Below are 19313 nucleotides of genomic sequence, written 5' to 3' on the forward strand. Positions count from 1 at the left end.
AAGTGAGAAATGGGCATTAAAATGATGTATAACATAACCACATTTATTTAAGAAAGTATTCCAGGGGGCGGTCCTAAGATGGCAGAGGAGTAGGATGGAGAGACCACTTTCTTCCCCACAAATTCATCGAAAGATCATTTGAATGCTGAGCAAATACCACAAGAATGTATTCCAGTATCGGATGCAAAGTTCAACAGTGCAAAACCACAGTTCTGCTCCAACCTAATACATGTGTCCAATTCCACAGAATATATAAGGTAGGAGTAGAACTCTGAATGTAAACTTTGGACTTCAGATGATTATGATGTGTCAGTAGAGGTTCACCCTTTGTAACATATGTAGCACTCTGGTGCTGGATGTTGATAACAGGGGAAGCTGAAGTTGAATGGCTTTATGAAGACCTACAAGCCCTTTTAGAACTAACACCCAAAAAAGATGTCCTTTTCATTATAGGGGACTGGAATGCAAAAGCAGGAAGTCAGGAAACACCTGGAGTAACAGGCAAATTTGGCCTTGGAATGTGGAATGAAGCAGGGCAAAGACTAATAGAGTTTTGCCAAGAAAGTGCGCTGGTCATAGCAAACACCCTCTTCCAACAACACAAGAGAAGACTCTGCACATGGACATCACCAGATGGTCAACAATGAAATCAGATTGATTATATTCTTTGCAGCCAAAGATGGAGAAGCTCTATACAGTCAACAAAAACAAGACGAGGAGCTGACTGTGGCTCAGATCATGAGCTCCTTATTACCAAATTCAGACTGAAATTGAAGAAAGTAGGGAAAACCGCTAGACCATTCAGGTATGACCTAAATGAAATCCCTTATGATTATACAGTGGAAGTGAGAAATAGATTTAAGGGCCTAGATCTGATAGATAGAGTGCCTGATGAACTATCGAATGAGGTTTGTGACATTGTACAGGAGACAAGGATCAAGACCATCCCCATGGAAAAGAAATGCAAAAAAGCAAAATGGCTGTCTGGGGAGGCCTTACAAATAGCTGTGAAAAGAAGAGAGGCGAAAAGCAAAGGAGAAAAGGAAAGCTATAAGCATCTGAATGCAGAGTTCCAAAGAATAGCAAGAAGAGATAAGAAACCTTCTTCAGCAATCAGTGCAAAGAAATAGAGGAAAACAACAGAATGGGAAAGACTAGAGATCTCTTCAAGAAAATTAGAGATACCAAGGGAACATTTCATGCAAAGATGGGCTCGATAAAGGACAGAAATGGTATGGACCTAACAGAAGCAGAAGTGGCAAGAATACCGAGGAGAACTGTACAAAAGAGATCTTCACAACCCAGATAATCATGATGGTGTGATCACTAATCTACAGCCAGACAACCTGGAATGTGAAGTCAAGTAGGCCTTGGAAAGCATCACTACGAACAAAGCTAGTGGAGGTGATGGAATTCCAGTTGAGCTGTTTCTAATCCTGAAAGATGATGCTGTGAAAGTGCTGCACTCAATATGCCAGCAAATTTGGAAAACTCAGCAGTGGCCACAGGACTGGAAAAGGTCAGTTTTCATTCCAATCCCAAAGAAAGGCAATGCCAAAGAATGCTCCAACTACCGCACAATTGCACTCATCTCACACACGCGTAAAGTAATGCTCAAAATTCCCCAAGCCAGGCTTCAGCAATATGTGAACCGTGAACTTCCAGATGTTCAAGCTGGTTTTAGAAAAGGCAGAGGAACCAGAGATCAAATTGCCAACATCCACTGGATCATGGAAAAAGCAAGAGAGTTCCAGAAAAACATCTCTTTCTGCTTTATTGACTATGCCAAAGCCTTTGACTATGTGGATCACAATAAACTGTGGAAAATTCTGGAAGAGATGGGAATACCAGACCACCTGACCTGCCTCTTGAGAAATCTGTATGCAGAACAGGAAGCAGCAGTTAGAACTGGACATGGAACAACAGACTGGTTCCAAATAGGAAAAGGAGTACGTCAAGGCGGTATATTGTCACCCTGCTTATTTAATTTCTATGCAGAGTACATCATGAGAAACGCTGGACTGAAAGAAACACAAGCTGGAATCAAGATTGCTGGGAGAAATCTCAGTAACCTCAGCTATGCAGATGATACCACCCTTATGGCAGAAAGTGAAGAGGAACTAAAAAGCCTCTTGATGAAAGTGAAAGAGAAGAGTGAAAAAGTTGGCTTAAAGCTCAACATTCAGAAAACGAAGATCATGGCAACCAGTCCCATCACTTCATGGGAAATAGATGGGAAACAGTGGAAACTGTGTCAGACTTTATGTTTTTGGGCTCCAAAATCACTGCAGATGGTGATTGCAGCCATGAAATTAAAAGACGCTTACTCCTTGGAATAAAAGTTACGACCAACCTAGATAGCATATTCAAAAGCAGAGACATTACTTTGCTGACTAAGGTCCATCTAGTCAAGGCTATGGTCTTTCCTGTGGTCATGTATGGATGTGAGAGTTGGACTGTGAAGAAGGCTGAGCACCGAAGAATTGATGCTTTTGAACTGTGGTGTTGAAGAAGACTCTTGAGAGTCCCTTGGACTGCAAGGAGATCCATCCAGTCCATTCTGAAGGAGATCAGCCCTGGGATTTCTTTGGAAAGAATGATGCTAAAGCTGAAGCTCCAGTACTTTGGCCACCTCATGCAAAGAGTTGACTCATTGGAAAAGACTCTGATGCTGGGAGGGATTGAGGGCAGGAGGAGAAGGGGACGACAGAGGATGAGATGGCTGGAGGGCATCACGGACTTGATGGACGTGAGTCTGAGTGAACTCCGGGAGATGGTGATGGACAGGGAGGTCTGGTGTGCTGTGATTCATGGGGTCGCAAAGAGTCGGACACGACTGAGCGACTGAACTGAACTGAACTGAACTGATGCTTGTGTGGGGCAGGGGTATATGGGAAATCTATACATTTGTCTCTCTTTTGCTGTGAACGAAAAACTGCTTGAAAAAATAATCTTTGTGAAAAATAGTATATTCTTTATCTCCCTACCACTGAGAGTAAGCAGTTTTCTTAGGGTTTAATTGACACACTGAACTCATGTAAAATAGTAATTATAACAAACTGACAACTAATGTTTTCCCTACTTCTTCCCTGAAGAAGAACATGCTTGCTGAGTAAACAGATGAGATTTCATAATAAGTACCCTGATATTTTTTTCTGTAGAAAACATCTTCAATTTTATAAGAGAAATCAATAAAATAATTATTAACAGACTTATAGCCAGTAATTATTTAAAATGCTATTTTAGTATATACATTTATTCTTATTTAGAAAGCAACTTTGAAAATACATAGATTCTAACCCTAAAATATTTAGACTCATTAGTGTGTTTAGTGTCTATAATTTTCAAAGAATCCCTGTTCAGATAATCTTGTATTTTTTAACTTACTGAATTTCAGTTTTGTGTGAGTTTACCTAAGTGTTCAGATTTGGTAGATTCCTCTGAAGTTGAGGAAAAGGTATTCTGTGATTATTTAATGGTAGATACAGAGTAAATTAAGTTTTTCAGGCAGAGTATATCATCCTTCAAGATTCTGTTTTTGCTTTTTCTCCCATTTCACTTAATTGTAGTGAATCTTGCCAATCAATATGGGTTTTTACATAGTGTTTCTTCTACACGAACCTTATACAATAAAAACTGTGACCTTTGACTTATTCCCTTAATTGTACTTTCTTTGAGATTTGTGAGGAAATTGAATATTGTTGTTCGGTCAATAAGTTGTGTCCAGTCGTTTGCAACCCCGCAGACTGCAGCACGCCAGGCTCCTCTGTCCTCCACTTTCTCTTAGAACTTGCTCAAATTCGTGTCCATTGAATGAGTGATGCTATCTAACCATCTCATCCTCTGTCGTCCCCTTCTCCTCCAACTTTCAATCTTTCCCAGCATCAGGGTCTTTTCCAATGAGTCAGCTCTTCGCATCAGGTGGCCAAAGTATTGGAGCTTCAGCTTCAGCATCAGTCCTTCCAGTGAATTTTCAGAGTTCATTTCCTTTAGAATGGACTGGTTTGATCTCCTTGAAGTCCAGAGGGCTCTTAAGAGTAAAGTCGTCTCCAGCACCACAATTTGAAAGGATCAATTCTTTGGCGCTCAGCCTTCTTAATGGTACAGTGCCAACTCTCACGTCTGTACGTGACTACTGGCAAAAACCATAGCTTCGACTGTACGAACCTTTGTTGGCAAAGTGATGCCTCTGCTTTTTATTATGGTGTCTAGGTTTGTCCTAGCTTTTCTTCCAAGGAGCAAGCATCTTTTAATTTCATGGCAGTCACTGTCTGCAGTGATTTGGGAGCCCAAAAAAGTAAAATCTGTCACTGCTTCTACTTTTTCCCCTTCTATTTGCCATGAAGTACCCTTTAAATGAACAGTCCTTTAAAAAAAAAGGTTGCATTTGGTTGCATTGTTCACTAAGTATTATACTCATTTTAGATATTGCTAACCTCTTAAAACTTAATATGAAAGCTTTCTTTTCCTATGTTTTGTGAATTACAATAAAGAGATATTACACATAAAACTTACGTAAAAAGTGACTGAGTTACCAGTAGTCTCTAAAGCTTATTTTTAGATCTTCGGACTAATTTTCCAAGAGTTGAGTTTCCTCATTTTTTAAAATTGCGAATTTCTTGAAGACATGCATGTTCTCTGGCTATTAAAACCATTATACTTTGGCTGCATTATTTTATAAAATTGCTTTAATACAATTTCTCTTTAGTATTAACCAATAGACCTACTTTGAGACACATAAGAAATTATGAAATTTGTTGTAATTCTGTTAGGAATATTTTTGAGAATGTCGTCTACTGTATCACAAAGTGGCCTTTTTGTACAGATCCAGAGGAAAAATTTCCTCCAGATCTGAATTCAGGAAAAGCGTTTTGGTTCTTATTACGCATGCATGCGCCCACACACACAAGTTCCTCTACTGAAGAACTTTTCAACTTAAGGACTTTGATAGATATGAAGATCTGACTGTTGTAAGAGAGCAGTGAGTAGGGGAAGAAGTTCATCAGCTCTGTTAGTTACCAATATGTGGTATTAGCAGTTGATTTTTATAGTTAAAAAACACACATATGACTAAATGGACTTAATAATAGCTCTTTGGACTATAATTAAGTAGAAGAATCTCTGTACTGTCAGAACCAATAATGACACCCACTCTTCTTTGACTGCCAGGAACTGTGTAGCCAAATTTGTGACCTACTTAATAACAATTCCGAGTGTATTTCTGTGCCCTAGTCTTTCCTTTCTGCCATTTAATAATTTTAAGCTATATTTCTTATCAGCTGCCACAAATCTTTGATAGCTTCCACTAGCACAGGGACAGTATCTGTCTCAATCACCCTCATGCCTAAGTATGTGGCGCACAGGTGCTCAGTTACTATTTGTGCAATTTTTTTTCTTCTGCAATGGTCCTAGTATTTATTTTAAAGATAGCGGAGGGACATCTGTTTTATCTTTACTAAAGAAAAGAATTCTAGGCAGATTAGTTCTTAAACTGATTCCACCCTGGCAGCCCCACTTTTTGGTGTAGGTGTATGCTCCTAGAGAAGATGATGACTACAGGGAATATAATTTACCTCCTAGGAGAATCTAGGAGACTTGTAATTTACCTCTTATTCCTGGCCCAATGGTGATAAGCTCAGGTTAAGTAGGATAAGAGAGGCACTTAGGGAGTAAGAACAGGCTGATGAATGAAAAGAAATCTCTGCCTGCCTTCACTTTTCAACTGTAGTATTTGGGAGGTTGTGTCACATTTAAGATAATGAAAGGATAAAAATAAACTCAAAATCATTCGTAGCTAGTTTGTAAAATCTAGTTGTTAAACGTTAGCTTTAGCTTTATCCATTAAAAATTTTTGTCATTTCTCTGTGAATGAATAATGAAAGGCGTTGAGAGATGTTCCTGGCTGTAAAATACTTATTTTGAATGAAGAGTTGCCTTATGTTGAGAGAGAATTATCAAAGGCAAATATGGAATTCAGATTTAAAATTTCTGTTGACTAGGATCAGGATTATCAGTGGCATGAAATTACCATGACTCACTGAACTCCATTTAACCTGAAGTCATAGTCATTTGAAACTTGTTATTCCCCCAGAGTCATATTGTACTTGCCACTGAACACAGAGTTCTCTAACCTTGGCTTATGGGGGCAGAAACCCAGTCTGTTTCATAATCTGCAGCCTGGGTTTTAAATACTGTATTTAAAGTGGGGCAGAAGGATGAGACTTAAGCCAGAGGAAGCAACATGTTTCTGGATTGTCTTTGCCACATGCTGCTTTAATCGTAGGTTTTGGAGGCTGTCAGATCAGAGTTGAAATCGTGGTACTATTCTTATTTTGTGATACAGTGCATTTCCTCTGTCCTCTTGGAGCCTTTGTTTATTTACTTTAAAAAATGAGAATCACAATACCTCTCTTGTTTGGGTGGTCATGAAGATTAAAGAAGATAAACTGTGTAACAACATCTGCAGTGTGTCAGATACTAAGTTTCTCAAGTTTATGTCCTTCCATTCTCCTTTTTTCTCAAGTTTTATAATGGCTGCTTGCTTTATCCTTACTCATAGTAAGGATACTCCTTTCCAAGATTGCACAAGGTTGGAAAGTGCTAGATAAATGTGTCTTATATAAGGCTTCCCTTGTGGCTCAGCTGATAAAGAACTCACCTGCAATGTGGGAGACCTGGGTTCGATCCCTGGGTTGGGAAGATCCCCTGGAGAAGGGCAAGGCTACCCACTCCAGTATTTTGGCCTGGAGAATTCCATGGACTCTATAGTCCATGGGGTCATAAAGAGTCGGACATGACTGAGCAACTTTCACACACACACACGTGCTAGTAATGGAGAGTAGACAGGTTGTCTTGGATTCAGTTCCTCACTGTCAGACCTAAACATGACATGTTGCTTTTTAAAAATTTAGTGTTGATATTTGGTATTTGTGTATCAATTGTCCAAAGATACATAGAGCATATATTCCATGCCATTTTCTATTTGTTTTTGTTTTGTTTTGTTTTTGTTTAAACCTTAATGAAATTTTCATTGGCATTGGATTAAACATACAGAGTAATCCTTTAAAACTACAGCATTATTTTGTGCTTTTTGTAAAAGAATAGTTTAGCAGTTTTAATCTTTCTGATATGATCCAGTTAATAGTGTAAAATCTGTTGGAGCACATGTTGAGCCATTGTGTCAAAATATTGGAGCTTTCTTTACTAACTAAGGTAACAGCTCACTAATGTGGATACTTCCTTTGAGTTTGTATTTTGTTCTTGAAACTTTTTGTGCTTATGACATTTATTTTGATTTATTTAAAAAAATAAGCAAAAAAAAAAAAATAAGCAAAGCTGACTTAATACTGATGACTCTGAATTCTGCTTCTTGGTCCTTATAAATCCTTTCTCTGGAGAACGTATTCTTTTGAATTAATACAGTATTTGTAGTAATACATGTATAGAGTAGGAGGGTATAAATGCCATTTAAAAAATGTATTTATGTACATCTTAACTGCCATGAATTTTAGCCAAGCCAGTATTTTCAAAAAAGCTCTGTCTGTCCTGATTGCATAAATATTTTTGCAAACATTTCCACTGAGCAGTGAATGAAGCCCTGAAAGTCACTCTTGCCAATCTGAAGGCTCCTAGAACAGAGAATTTGAGAGCAGTATTTGACTTTGGAAATGCACAGTGTGCTCCTCGAGCTGGGAGGCTTTTGCTTTTAGGGCAGTTTGGCCAAACAATTGAACAGATTGCTTCTTTTTGAAATTCATAAAGCAAAAATGGAGTTAATCACAATACAATTTTTGCTAGAACATACATTAAGTTGACTCGCTAGGTCAAATGATTTAAAAATTACTCTATGAAAAAGTTATTTAAAACTTAAAACTCATTTTAAAAATCCTTTGGAAAGAAATTGATATCTTGATATAGTATTAAGATAGCTTTTTACTTCTTTGTGGCCCAGCATAATAGACAATACCTTTGGCTTAGAAACTGGGAGTATTGAGTGTGACATTTTAGATGATTTTGTATGTATGAGCAGGAAATATATGGGCCCAGGCCTGTATGTGGATCACTTATACATTCATACACGTGGGAGTACGTTTGGGTTGGAAGTGAAATGAAAAAAACTAGAGGATTGACTTACTGTTAGTAAAACTTAGTGTCGATATAATTATATGGGTATCAGTTACCCATATTCATTCATCTTTTTCTAGTTGTTGCTCCATAATAACAGGGCATCATTCTTTTACAGGACAGTTTTGAAGCTGGCAATACTCTGTGGTCCAGATACTACAAGATGATACTGTGAGATGATGGGGGATTATCTCATATTTTTCTGCCCAAGTGATGTTGAAAGACCACACTTTGGCAGACTGGATAGATCTGGCTTCATACGTCAATTTTGCTGCTTACTAGCTTCCTAATGCATAGGATAAGGATAGCAGTGTTTTCCAGTGGGCTTCTGAGACAAGATAAAGTTTGCAAAGTGCTTATTTATGTTGCTTGTCATGTAGCAAACACTCAATTAATGCAAATTCTCTTTTGTGTTTTTTAAAAATAAGCAATATTTGGCAACTTAAAGCTTTTGTAAGTATTTGAAGTAAAATACAAACTAATTTCCGCAGTATCTTCCGTGGGGGGAGTAGTAGTGCTTTCTGCACCTTGTTAGAAATCTTGATAAAAGTACTGGATGTTGCATTTAAAGGGTTCTCCTATTCTATATTTAGTTGTATAAACCATATAAGCAAATGTAGACATAGCTGAGTATTGTTTTTCAAAAGCTTTGACATTTTTATGGTAAACTTCTATAAGATAGAAGTTGCTGTATCTAATTTATAAATCATAATTTATAAATTAATTCAATTTTAGACAAATGTAGAGTTTCTATCATATAATCAACAGCCAGTTTTGGGGAAAATGACGTTACTGTGACATGTTATTAAGATAAACTTAAAATCCCATTAGATACCAGTATTGTCATGTTTCTAGAGGTTAATTGGCTGCATTCAGTTATAGATTATGAATGGTTCCACTTGAATAATCCACTGAGCTATCAGGCAGAAAGACCAATAGTTCACGGAACTAATTGACCTTGTCAGTATAATAGAAACACTTACAGATAAAATTCTCTTTGCTAACAACATTGCAAATGAAAACCCCAGAAGAAACTGTTATGTCCTATAATGCTGTGATTCAGTTAGCAGACTGTGGATGGAGGTGGGTCATGGAGTGTCGAAGTTGGGGAGGTGAGGGGTATAAGGGATAGGAGGGAGAATTTTGGAGGGAAGCTAATCAGGTAAAACATTAGAGAGAAACACACAGTTTCAGAATGAGCGGAACTCTGCCCATGGCAATTTTAACCATCTTGAATCTCTAAAAACGGGTGTCTTTGAATTTCTGTGAATTAGTGTCTTTAAGTTTTTTTTTTTCACCCTTCTTCTGTATGTCTGGCTCTTTTTTTATAGATCTGATAGTCATTATTGCAGTGAGTTCTGAGCAGGAAGAACACATCTTTGAGGAAGCACAGCTCTGTAATACAAGGATGAAACATGTTTGCCATGCTACTGTCTTGATTTATTTACATGTTTTACCAGCAACATAAGAAAGAGATTATCTGGGGCACTGTTATATCCTGGATTCTAAAATAACTCTGTTTTTGTTTGTTTGTTTTTTGGTACAGGTTTGGATTTGTGCCAGAGTTGGGGCAGGGAGCAATGTGGAAAGAGATGCAGAATAAGAGAGAACACTCATTTCATGACAGATTTTGATGTTTTTGTTTTCTCTCTCTCTCTTTTGGGGGTGGGGATGGAGGAGAGTAATGATGAAGACCATGTATTTTATTAAAGAACCAAAGCAATATATCCATCTGTCTTAAAGAATGCAAGTGTTTTTCAAATGCTAGTGAACCAGTATCAGGCCTTGGTCTTTAAAGGGGAAAAAACAACAAAAAAAGAACTTAGCTTAAAACTCATTTGGGGTAATAGGGATTTACAAAATCAGCCCTGCGAAACTGTGCAGCCGATATCAGCCTTCATTGTAATACTGTAGGAAAGTGATAACATTCCTGTCTCATTTTCCTTTTTTAAAAAGGTATCTTTTTCATTATAAGAAAAAGACAAATTGTTAAATGGGCTTGAAAAATAGTAATAAAAAAAGATTTATAATGGAAAGAGTTGATGGTATATTTCACCTAGAGTAAAAAAGACAATGTGTAATAAGGGATTTTGTGGTTTTACAGCTCAGTGCATGTGTTTGAAAGCTGTTCTCTCAGCAACGTGGGTGGCAGGTTATGCTACCATATAATGTATTGTAGTTGGCTCTCCACACTTGTCAGGGTTAGTGTTCAACCACTCGGAAAATTTTCCCATTGTTCTATCATGTGAACCAAGGCTAGTGTTGAATTCCCAATAACTTAAAAAAAAAAACGTTTTAATTAGAAAGTTTGGAATTTGATTACGTCTTATTGTTTTAATACAGTAATATATATATTTTAGTATTTTATCTAGTATTGCAATTATGTTTCAGGAAGAAAATAGCAAATCAAATTCATCTTATTCTTTTTTTTAATAGATTTTTACAGCAATTTGTATACTGAATCTTGCCCTTTTTTTCTGTCTTAACACTCTATTTCCATCTTAAGCATTTTGCTTTAGATGGACCATGGCTCTTGGCAGCTAGTGCATTTTTAGCAAATAATACTGTTTCTAGTAAGAGTTGCAGAGAGAAAAAAAAAGCTTAGTGTGAGGTCCTTGTAAACTGAACCTTTGGAACATTACTTTATTTCTCTCCCCCCCTTTGTGCTGCTTCTCTATTTGTGTAATGGTTATAAATTACATCCTTTGAAAGGAAGAATGAAAAACAATTTTGTTTTGTTATTTTCGTAGTTGATTTTTTTTTTCTTCTTTACCTGCTATTTTAAAGATACACAGAGAAATAAGCAATTATGGTATTGAAATTCCATTGTGCCAGCACCTCCAGAGCATAATCCAAAAAAAACAGAAAACCGCCTGCTGGGTTGTCTGCAGTATGCTTGTGTGAACATCAGTGTCTGCTGTTCACACATCATTTTTTTTACTGAAAATTCCTCTCAGAATAAAGACTCTGTGTTTTCTGAGTGTAGTGAAACATTTGTTGGTCCTTATATTTTAAATTTGTGAGGAATTCTGTTTATGGGCTAAGTTGTCATAGATGTATATTACACGATTGTTTCTGGCACATCGGGAAGTAGAGAAAAGGCGTGTATGTTTATGGACTATAAAATAATGAAAAGCTTTAAATGAAATTATAAAGCAGTAAAGGTGAGAAATAACGAGCTTTTGTTGAAGAGATATATGAAGGATTGATTTAAATATTGACTTTTGCCCTTCAAAACCTATTTTATTTATAAAGTAAAGTGTATCTTGGCAAGATGAATATACAAATATCATAAACATGTCCTGTACTTCAGGACAAATTCAGATGTTTAATATTCAAATACTTAAATATGGTGGCTTCCTGACAATATTGATTTAGTAAAATCTTTAAACTGACCTTACCTAATTGCTCTAATCAAGAAATATATTGGAAAATATATTTATGGGTCCTTAGATTAATTTTTTCACTTTTAATCTTATATACTTCATTTATTTTTATTCTTATTATTCTGCTGGTTTCTTAGACATAGATAGCAGATTTACAGAATATAATCCAGAGTGTTGACAGCTTCAACCTTTCTTTCAGACTCATAAAATATCAAAAAGAGAAAGTATTTATGAAATACTAGGGAGCTTCAGGTTTAAATTTGGTGAAATGGAAGTTGATGCCCAGTCTCCCATAAGGTTTTTTTTTTCCCCTTAGAAACTTTTCATGTAAAAATTAGTAAAGGAGTAATGATACACATGTTTTTGCTGAAACTGAATTTTTATCCAACTTTTTTATCAAGAGAGAATTTCAGGTGGTTTTGCCTTTGAATTTCACTGAGTTTCTTCACCAATTAAAATGCACTTTCACATTTTATAGTAATTGTATGAACCTTCTAATTATTGATTCTTCTGACTATTAAAATGAGATTACTGTCTGAAATCAGTTATCATGCTTAGTCCAGTAAGCAGTGATGCTTGCATTCAAATCTCTCACATGTTCTCCTCGATTTGCTACTTATTAGTCGTCTTAATCTTTCTTTCAGTCTTATAGATGGAAGAGATTGTCATTTAAACAAGGTATATCTCAACATGCCTCCAAGAAAGGGGCGTAAGAGCACCAAGTCCTTAACATGCTAGTTTCCTAAGGGCCTAAGACTCCTGAGTGTGCTGATTGCCACAAAGCCTAATTGCTCACAGAGCAGCCTGGCACACTGCCATTCCCCCACTGGGCTGTTTGTTGGTGCTTGTGAATAGAACAGAAATGTCTTTGCTTTCTCTACTCAGTTGCCGCTGATCGCAGTTTTAGGGAACAAGTTAACATTTTTCTTCAGATGATAGCCATTCAGGCCAAGGTGAAGTCAAACTTTATATATCTAAGCAATAAGCAGTAGAATTAGTTCAGTGCTTTTAAAAATAACGTGAAATAAAATTCATTACTTCTTACCCTATAATATTAATCTTGTAGTCTTCACCTTAACTGTTCAAGACAGATGTTCTAGATTTGGGTAGACAGTTTTGAAAGTAAAGAGTGGTTCTTTTTTGTACTTTTGCTAACAGTATCTGTTACATATATGAGTTACTGGGCCAATGGAAATCACTGTTCTTGCAAAGTGTATGAGGGACTACTTCACTTATTTTGAAAATCCTTTATTGAGAATATTAGAGATGTTTGCATTGTAATTTTCAATGTACCTGGAGGTGTATATTGGGTTTTTACCTCTGCTTGGACCTGTAAGAAGAACTTCATTTGTTCCCAACATCATGCTCTACTTCTAGGCACCGTAACTAATAGGAAACGATGAGTGTTGTGCGTCTTGCATGCACTTGAGTTACTTTCTTTTCCTCCCAATCCGCTTCAGAGTTCCACATCTCTTTAAAGCACATGTAGGGTTATACTTGAACTGCAAATAATTTATCCCCTTGTACTCATCTCAGAATATATCATAGCCTCATTTTTTATTCCAGAGAGACATACTTCAAGACTACATTATTCCTTCGGTGATATTCAGAGTTTGGGCAGGGAAATTACTTTCAAGTCCTGGCTTCATCCTTCACGAACTAGGTGACCCTCAGCAAATTATATAACCTCTCTATGAACTTCAACTTCCTCAGCTGTAAATCGGGCCTGTGGCATTGGGATGATTAAATCAAAGATCAGTTAATTTCCTGACACATGGTAGAGGTCACTAAATGGTAGCTGTAGGGAGCAAAGCCTTGGAAACAAGTAGTGTTCTCCTAGGCTGTGAAAGCGTGCGCTTCAGTGCCTTTCTATAAAATCTCATGAAACTAAGAGCTTCAGTTACACATAGCTGTTGGATATGCATTTGTATATTTGAGTTGATAAACATACTAAGAGCATGGGCTTTGGAGTCTTCTGCTTGGGTTTGGGTTCCTTCCTGTTTTGCCGCTTAACTCTAAACCTTGGAAAGTTAGCTTCTCTGGGCCTCAAATTTCTTGTGTATCAAATGAACGTGAAATTAGTGTATCTCATATGGCTGTTGCAAAGCTGGAATGACTCAGTACCTGTAAAATTGTCAAAACAATATTTGGCAAAGAGTAAGTGCTCCAAACATGTTCATTGCTATTAATTGTTACGTTATTTCATGCTGCTGCTACTGCTAAGTCGCTTCAATCGTGTCCAACTCTGTGCAACCCCATAGAAGGCAGGCCACCAGGCTCCCCCATCCCTGGGATTCTCCAGGCAAGAACACTGGAGTGGGTTGCCATCTCCTTCTCCAATGCATGAAAGTGAAAAGTGAAAGCGAAGTCGCTCAGTCATGTCCAACTCTTTGCGACCCCATGGACTGCAGCCTACCAGGCTCCTCCGTCCATGGGATTCTCTAGACAAGAGTACTGGAATGGGGTGGCATTGCCTTCTCCGATATTATCTCATAGAAGAGGAAAAATCGCAGAGCCAGAAAACTTGAAGTCAGCCTTAATTAGTGATGTCTCTTTCATCCACTCCCAGATAATCCCCATTACTTTGCTTTCTAGTCCCCTTTAGAGCTCCACATCTCCTGAAAGTGTCTATAGGATTATAATGCAATCCGAATTCTACTTTTTAGTTATTTACTCCATAGAATTGTGACCTACTTGCAGGAAAAATGTTTACATGTCTCTTGATCAGAAAGTATTTGTTGAGTTTATCACCTTCCACTTTAGGTCTTGGGTTAGTTTTTTAAACAGTCCTTTTAAAGATAACTTGATTGTGAAAAGACCTTTTTTGTTTTTTGTTTTTTAGTTTTTAATTTTAAAATCTTTAATTCTTACATGCGTTCCCAAACATGAACCCCCCTCCCACCTCCCGTGAAAAGACCTTTTAAAGGCTCCATGGAGATTCTAAACATCTTTTTTTCTTATTTAGTTATATATTTATTTACTGCTTTATTGAGATAGAATTGTATGTCAATTCTGTTGACAAATTGAGCGATGTACAGTGTGATGATTTGATACACATGTATTATTGTGAAACGATTACCCCCAGCAAAGTCAGTTAACACCCACATGTTCTCACATAATTGCCATTTTCTGTGTGGGCAAGAACATTTAGGATCTGCTCTGTTAACAGCTTTGAACTATATTTTAGTGTGGTTCATTATAGTCACCATGCTGGACATTAGGTTCCCGGAAGTTGTTCATTTGACAGCTAGAAGTTTGTTCCTTTTAGCCAATATCTCCCCAGTTCCTTCAACTCCAGCCCCTGGCAGCCACCATTGTATTCCCTATTTCAATGGGTTTGGCATTTTTACATTCTACATGAGAACATACCATATTTGTATTTCTCTAAACTATTTTTTAGAAGGTAGTTGGGTCTCCGTGTATCCTTCTACTTCAATTGGATTTTCTTAAATAAGTAATTATTCACTTAGTGGTTAAGTGATTTATATGAAAAGTATTTTATAGTGATTCTTTGTTATCTTAAATTACTGATCCCCCCATCTCTTTTCCAGTGGTTTGTAATCTAGCCGTAAGCCGTCAAACTGCCTGTCTCCTTAGATGTAATTCTGCCATGTATATTTAAAGGCTATCTTTAACCTTTCCTTGTTTTGAGTATTTGTTTACTAGTAAGATTTATGGTGTTAAAACGACAATATATGTTTTAAATTTGCTATTTAAAAATTACTCACATATGTGAAAAGTCTTAGTATGCTAGATGTACAAACACAAGGTTTTAACATGTCTACCATGCATACAAATTCTGTTTCTCAGTTGTGTTCTAGGATAAAAGATAAACTAATGTAAAATGTAAATGAAATGTGCATTTGTTTATTTTAGAGCTCATTTAATAGCACATCATAATTTATTTGGGAGCTCAAGGCCTGGGAAAAAGCTGAGCCTCGTATGGCAAGAGAAGCCCTGCAACTATGTGCAGGCATTGCTGCAGTTGTTTCTCTGTGTGCTTGGCTCTCCCTCCTCCCCCAGGTCAGGAAAGCACCACAGATCGTCCATGTGCACATGTAGCTTACTTAATGCAAGAAAAAGAGCTTTATGCGCATCCCAAAGCTAAAGTGTACCTCTTCCCATCCCTGTCATAATCCTTTCCATATCTTTTAGAGGTAATCACTGTCATAACCTTTTATGATAATTTCTTTAGTTTAAAAAAATTAGTTTTCCCATCTTTGCCTGCATCCCTAAGCAATAGATTCGTGTCTGTTTTTGATCTCTTAACTGGTTTATTTGGTATTGTCAGATTTCTCCCTTCCCCCTCTTCCTTTCTTTTTTTTTTTTTTTTTTGGCCAACTTGTTCTTTAATTTTCAGTTATACTGCAAATTGTCTTAAGTTTTATTTTTTTAGTTTATTTTTGCTACCGTAAAATATGCGTGTAAGTTAGAAGTCTGAAAGGACCGTGACAGCACTTACAGGAACAGCGCTTCTCTCTCTACCCCACACCTCCATCCTGCTCCTCAGGAGCACAGCTCTTATTCTGAGTTATTTTAGCCATTTGGGGGAGTTCTCTCTGGTATTCGCTTTCATATTTCTAAATGGCATATGTGCAGATCTACATAATATGTGTCCAGTTCAGTCGCTCAGTCGTGTCCAACTCTTTGCAACCCCATGAATCACAGCACGCCAGGCCTCCTTGTCCATCACCAACTCCCGGAGTTCACTCAGACTCACGTCCATCGAGTCCGTGATGCCATCCAGCCATCTCATCCTCAGTCGTCCCCTTTTCCTCCTGCCCCCAATCCCTCCCAGCATCAGAGTCTTTTCCAATGAGTCAACTCTTCACATGCGGTGGCCAAAGTACTGGAGTTTCAGCTTTAGCATCATTCCTTCCAAAGAAATCCCAGGGCTGATCTCCTTCAGAATGGACTGGTTGGAACTCCTTGCAGTCCAAGGGACTCTCAAGAGTCTTCTCCAACACCACAGTTCAAAAGCATCAGTTCTTCGGCACTCAGCTTTCTTCACAGTCCAACTCTCACATCCATACATGACCATAGGAAAAACCATAGCCTTGACTAGACGGACCTTAGTCAGCAAAGGAATGTCTCTGCTTTTGAATATGCTATCTAGGTTGGTCATAACTTTCCTTGCAAGGAGTCAGCATCTTTTAGTTTCATATAATCTCACATAGTGTGTGTGTACGTATCTATAAAGACATGGTCTAATGAGGTCTTGTGCTCTGCTCAGTTGCTCAGTCATGTCTGACTCTGCAAGCCCGTGGACTGTAGCCCACCAGATTCCTCTGTCCTTGGAAATTTTCAGGCAAGAATACTAGAGTGGGTTGCCATTTCCTCCTCCAGGGTATCTTCCTGACCCAGGAAGCGAACTTGCATCTCTTGTGTCTCCTGCATTGGCAGGCAGGTTCCTACTATGAAATATTAGGATTTAGCCCTGTAATCCTATTTCTTCTCTCAAAAACTTTTCTGTATTTTCCTAATATAGTTTTTCTTGCTATTTACTAAGTCATCATACCCATTTTCGCTGTCATGACCACATTAGTCAAAATCATTATTTTTGTAGAATTAATGATTGCCTCATTTTTTCATCTGAATTTTAAAAATGTTATCAGCTATTGATATATCCCTAAGTTCTCTGACAGATCTTTTGAAAACTTCCGGGAACAGTCATACATCCTTTCTCAGTTTCACATTTTTTTTTTCATGTAAGCATCCCTACTGTACCTTCAGCCTGGCTACTGTGTCCATGTGTCAGTCAGTGGAAGTACATTCAGAGAAGCAGAGCACTGGTGTATGCGTGTGTGTGTGTGTGTGTGTGTGTGTGTGTGTGTGTGTGTGTGAGGGCTGGTATTGTATAGAGTAGTTTTGTTTGAAGGATATTGTCTTACACAAGTAAGCGTTGGTTAAATAAATTCTGCAAGGCTGTTGCTTTCACATCTGAATGCTGGAGCTTGAAATCCACAGGGCAGGAAGTCAGAAGTGAAGATGATAAAGTGGTGAAGGGCAGGGCCGAGCTAGAACCCATACACCAACTCGAGGAACTGAGATCCACATCAGTTCTCACTGCCCCTCACCTTGTGATGTCAGTGTGCTGTGGAAGGAGTGATGCCCTTTCTCATGGAGCAGACACACACTCGTCTTGGGAGGCAGAGAACCCACAGGAAGACTCAGGGGAAGATGGAGCAGTTGTAGGCCTGGCTGCCAACCCATGACAGCGGGGTGTGTCCGCATGTAGTGACAACTTACGTGGGTCCCTAGTTTGATGATCTACAAAGCCTGTAGACTCACCTACCTCCAAAGGCAGAATGGCCGCTGCTTCACTCCTGCTGTCCAAACCTTGCACGAAAATCTCTCTCATGTCTCACCTAACCGGAAACATGCCAGGAAGGGGATTCCAGAAAATGCAGTTTGGGTTAGCACAGCTGGCATGGTAGGGAGCCACCGTGGTGGCCTGGAGGCCGTTTCTCTTAGACCTCTGACTGATGGCCCCAGCTGCTGCTTTTCGGTATCCAGCACCCCATCAGTGCCCCAGAGTGAGCACGGCAGGGATACTAACTGAGGCTCACTCCTGGAGTGAGCTGACAGGAGTCCTCTGACGGGCAGCCGTGGCCTAAGGACTCCTGGACAGCCATGCCAGACTTTCACGAGAACTGCACTGCAGTATCACACATGACCCCACCCTCCTCCTTCCCCCATCTCCTTCTCCTGGGCTCAGACCTGCACTGCTGCCTAACAGCTCTTCCAGCCTTCCCTGGCTCCCTCCCCACTTTCTCTCACAGATGTTTCCTTTAATAAGTTTCTTGTATATCTGTTTCTGTCTTGGTGTCTGTTCAGAGGACTTGGACAAACAACTATCTTCTTAAGACATCCCTTCAACATCATCTTGGGAATTTCCTTCATCTTTTTTGGTATATTCCTTGTTCTTTGGGTCCCAGGTCTTCATTTTTCTTGACTTTCTTCCTCTTTTGGTGAAATGTATCCTCCATATGGGAGGTAAAACTGCTGAAACCTTGCATGACTGAAAACTTTATTTTAATCTCACCCTCGAGGGATGATTTGGCTGGGTATGGAATTCTTGTTTGGAAATAATTTTTCATCAGAATTTTAAGCACATTCTCCATTGCCTCATAGTTTTCTGTATAAATGTTGAGAAATACAATGCCACTTTTGATTTCTGATGCTTTGCCTGTGACCTGTTTTTCTCTGTAGAGGCTTTTAAAATTGCTGTACCTTTGATGTTCAGAAATTTTATGATGGTTCTGCCATGGTGTGTGTGTGTGTTTCCTTCATCTTACTGAGTGTTTGTGGTTCGCGTCAGTGTGGAAACACCTGTCCTTTAGTTCTGGGAAGTGCTCTTATGTTCCTTCATAGTTTTCCTCTATTTTCTCTGTTCTCTCTTTCTGAATTCACATTTGTTAGCAGTGATTCTTCCTGCATTGAGCCACTGATTTTCTTATTTTCTTTCTCTTTTGTTCTCAAATTCCAAGCAGTTCATATAACTTTGTATAATTAAATGTGTGTGTGTGTGTGTGTTAGTTGCTCAGTCGTGTCCAACTCTTTGCGACTCCATGGACTATAGCCTTCCAGGCTCCTCTGTTCGTGGGATTTCCGAGGCAAGAGTACTAGAGTGGGTTGCCGTTTTCTTCTCCAGGGGATCCTCCAGAACCAGGGATCAAACCTGGGTCTCCTGCATTGCAAGCAGACTCTTGACTGTCTGAGCCACCATGGAAGCCCTGTATGTGTGTGTATATGTATGTACATTCATACATATACGCATACATATATACATACACACACGTG

At 38.4% G+C, this 19313-nt stretch overlaps 1 protein-coding gene across 6 annotated transcripts in view; it reads left to right on the forward strand.

Moving 5' to 3' along the window:
- ANAPC10 (anaphase promoting complex subunit 10) overlaps window positions 1–19313 on the forward strand; it is a 136637-nt gene that overhangs the window by 54036 nt on the left and 63288 nt on the right. Inside the window, exon 5 of one of the 6 annotated variants that reach the window (XM_027956255.3) lies at window positions 9671–15361. The exons of 4 other annotated variants lie outside the window; for them this stretch is intronic. In XM_027956255.3, coding sequence (XP_027812056.1) covers window positions 9671–9727 — 57 coding nt within the window. In that variant the 3' untranslated portion in view covers window positions 9728–15361. Of the gene's footprint in view, window positions 1–8242; window positions 8315–9670; window positions 15362–19313 lie in introns of those variants that run through there. One more of the 6 variants, XM_042234306.1, reaches the window with a different exon arrangement.

This window comes from Ovis aries, chromosome 17 (assembly GCF_016772045.2).
Source record: "Ovis aries strain OAR_USU_Benz2616 breed Rambouillet chromosome 17, ARS-UI_Ramb_v3.0, whole genome shotgun sequence".
Taxonomy (NCBI): Eukaryota; Metazoa; Chordata; class Mammalia; order Artiodactyla; family Bovidae; genus Ovis; species Ovis aries.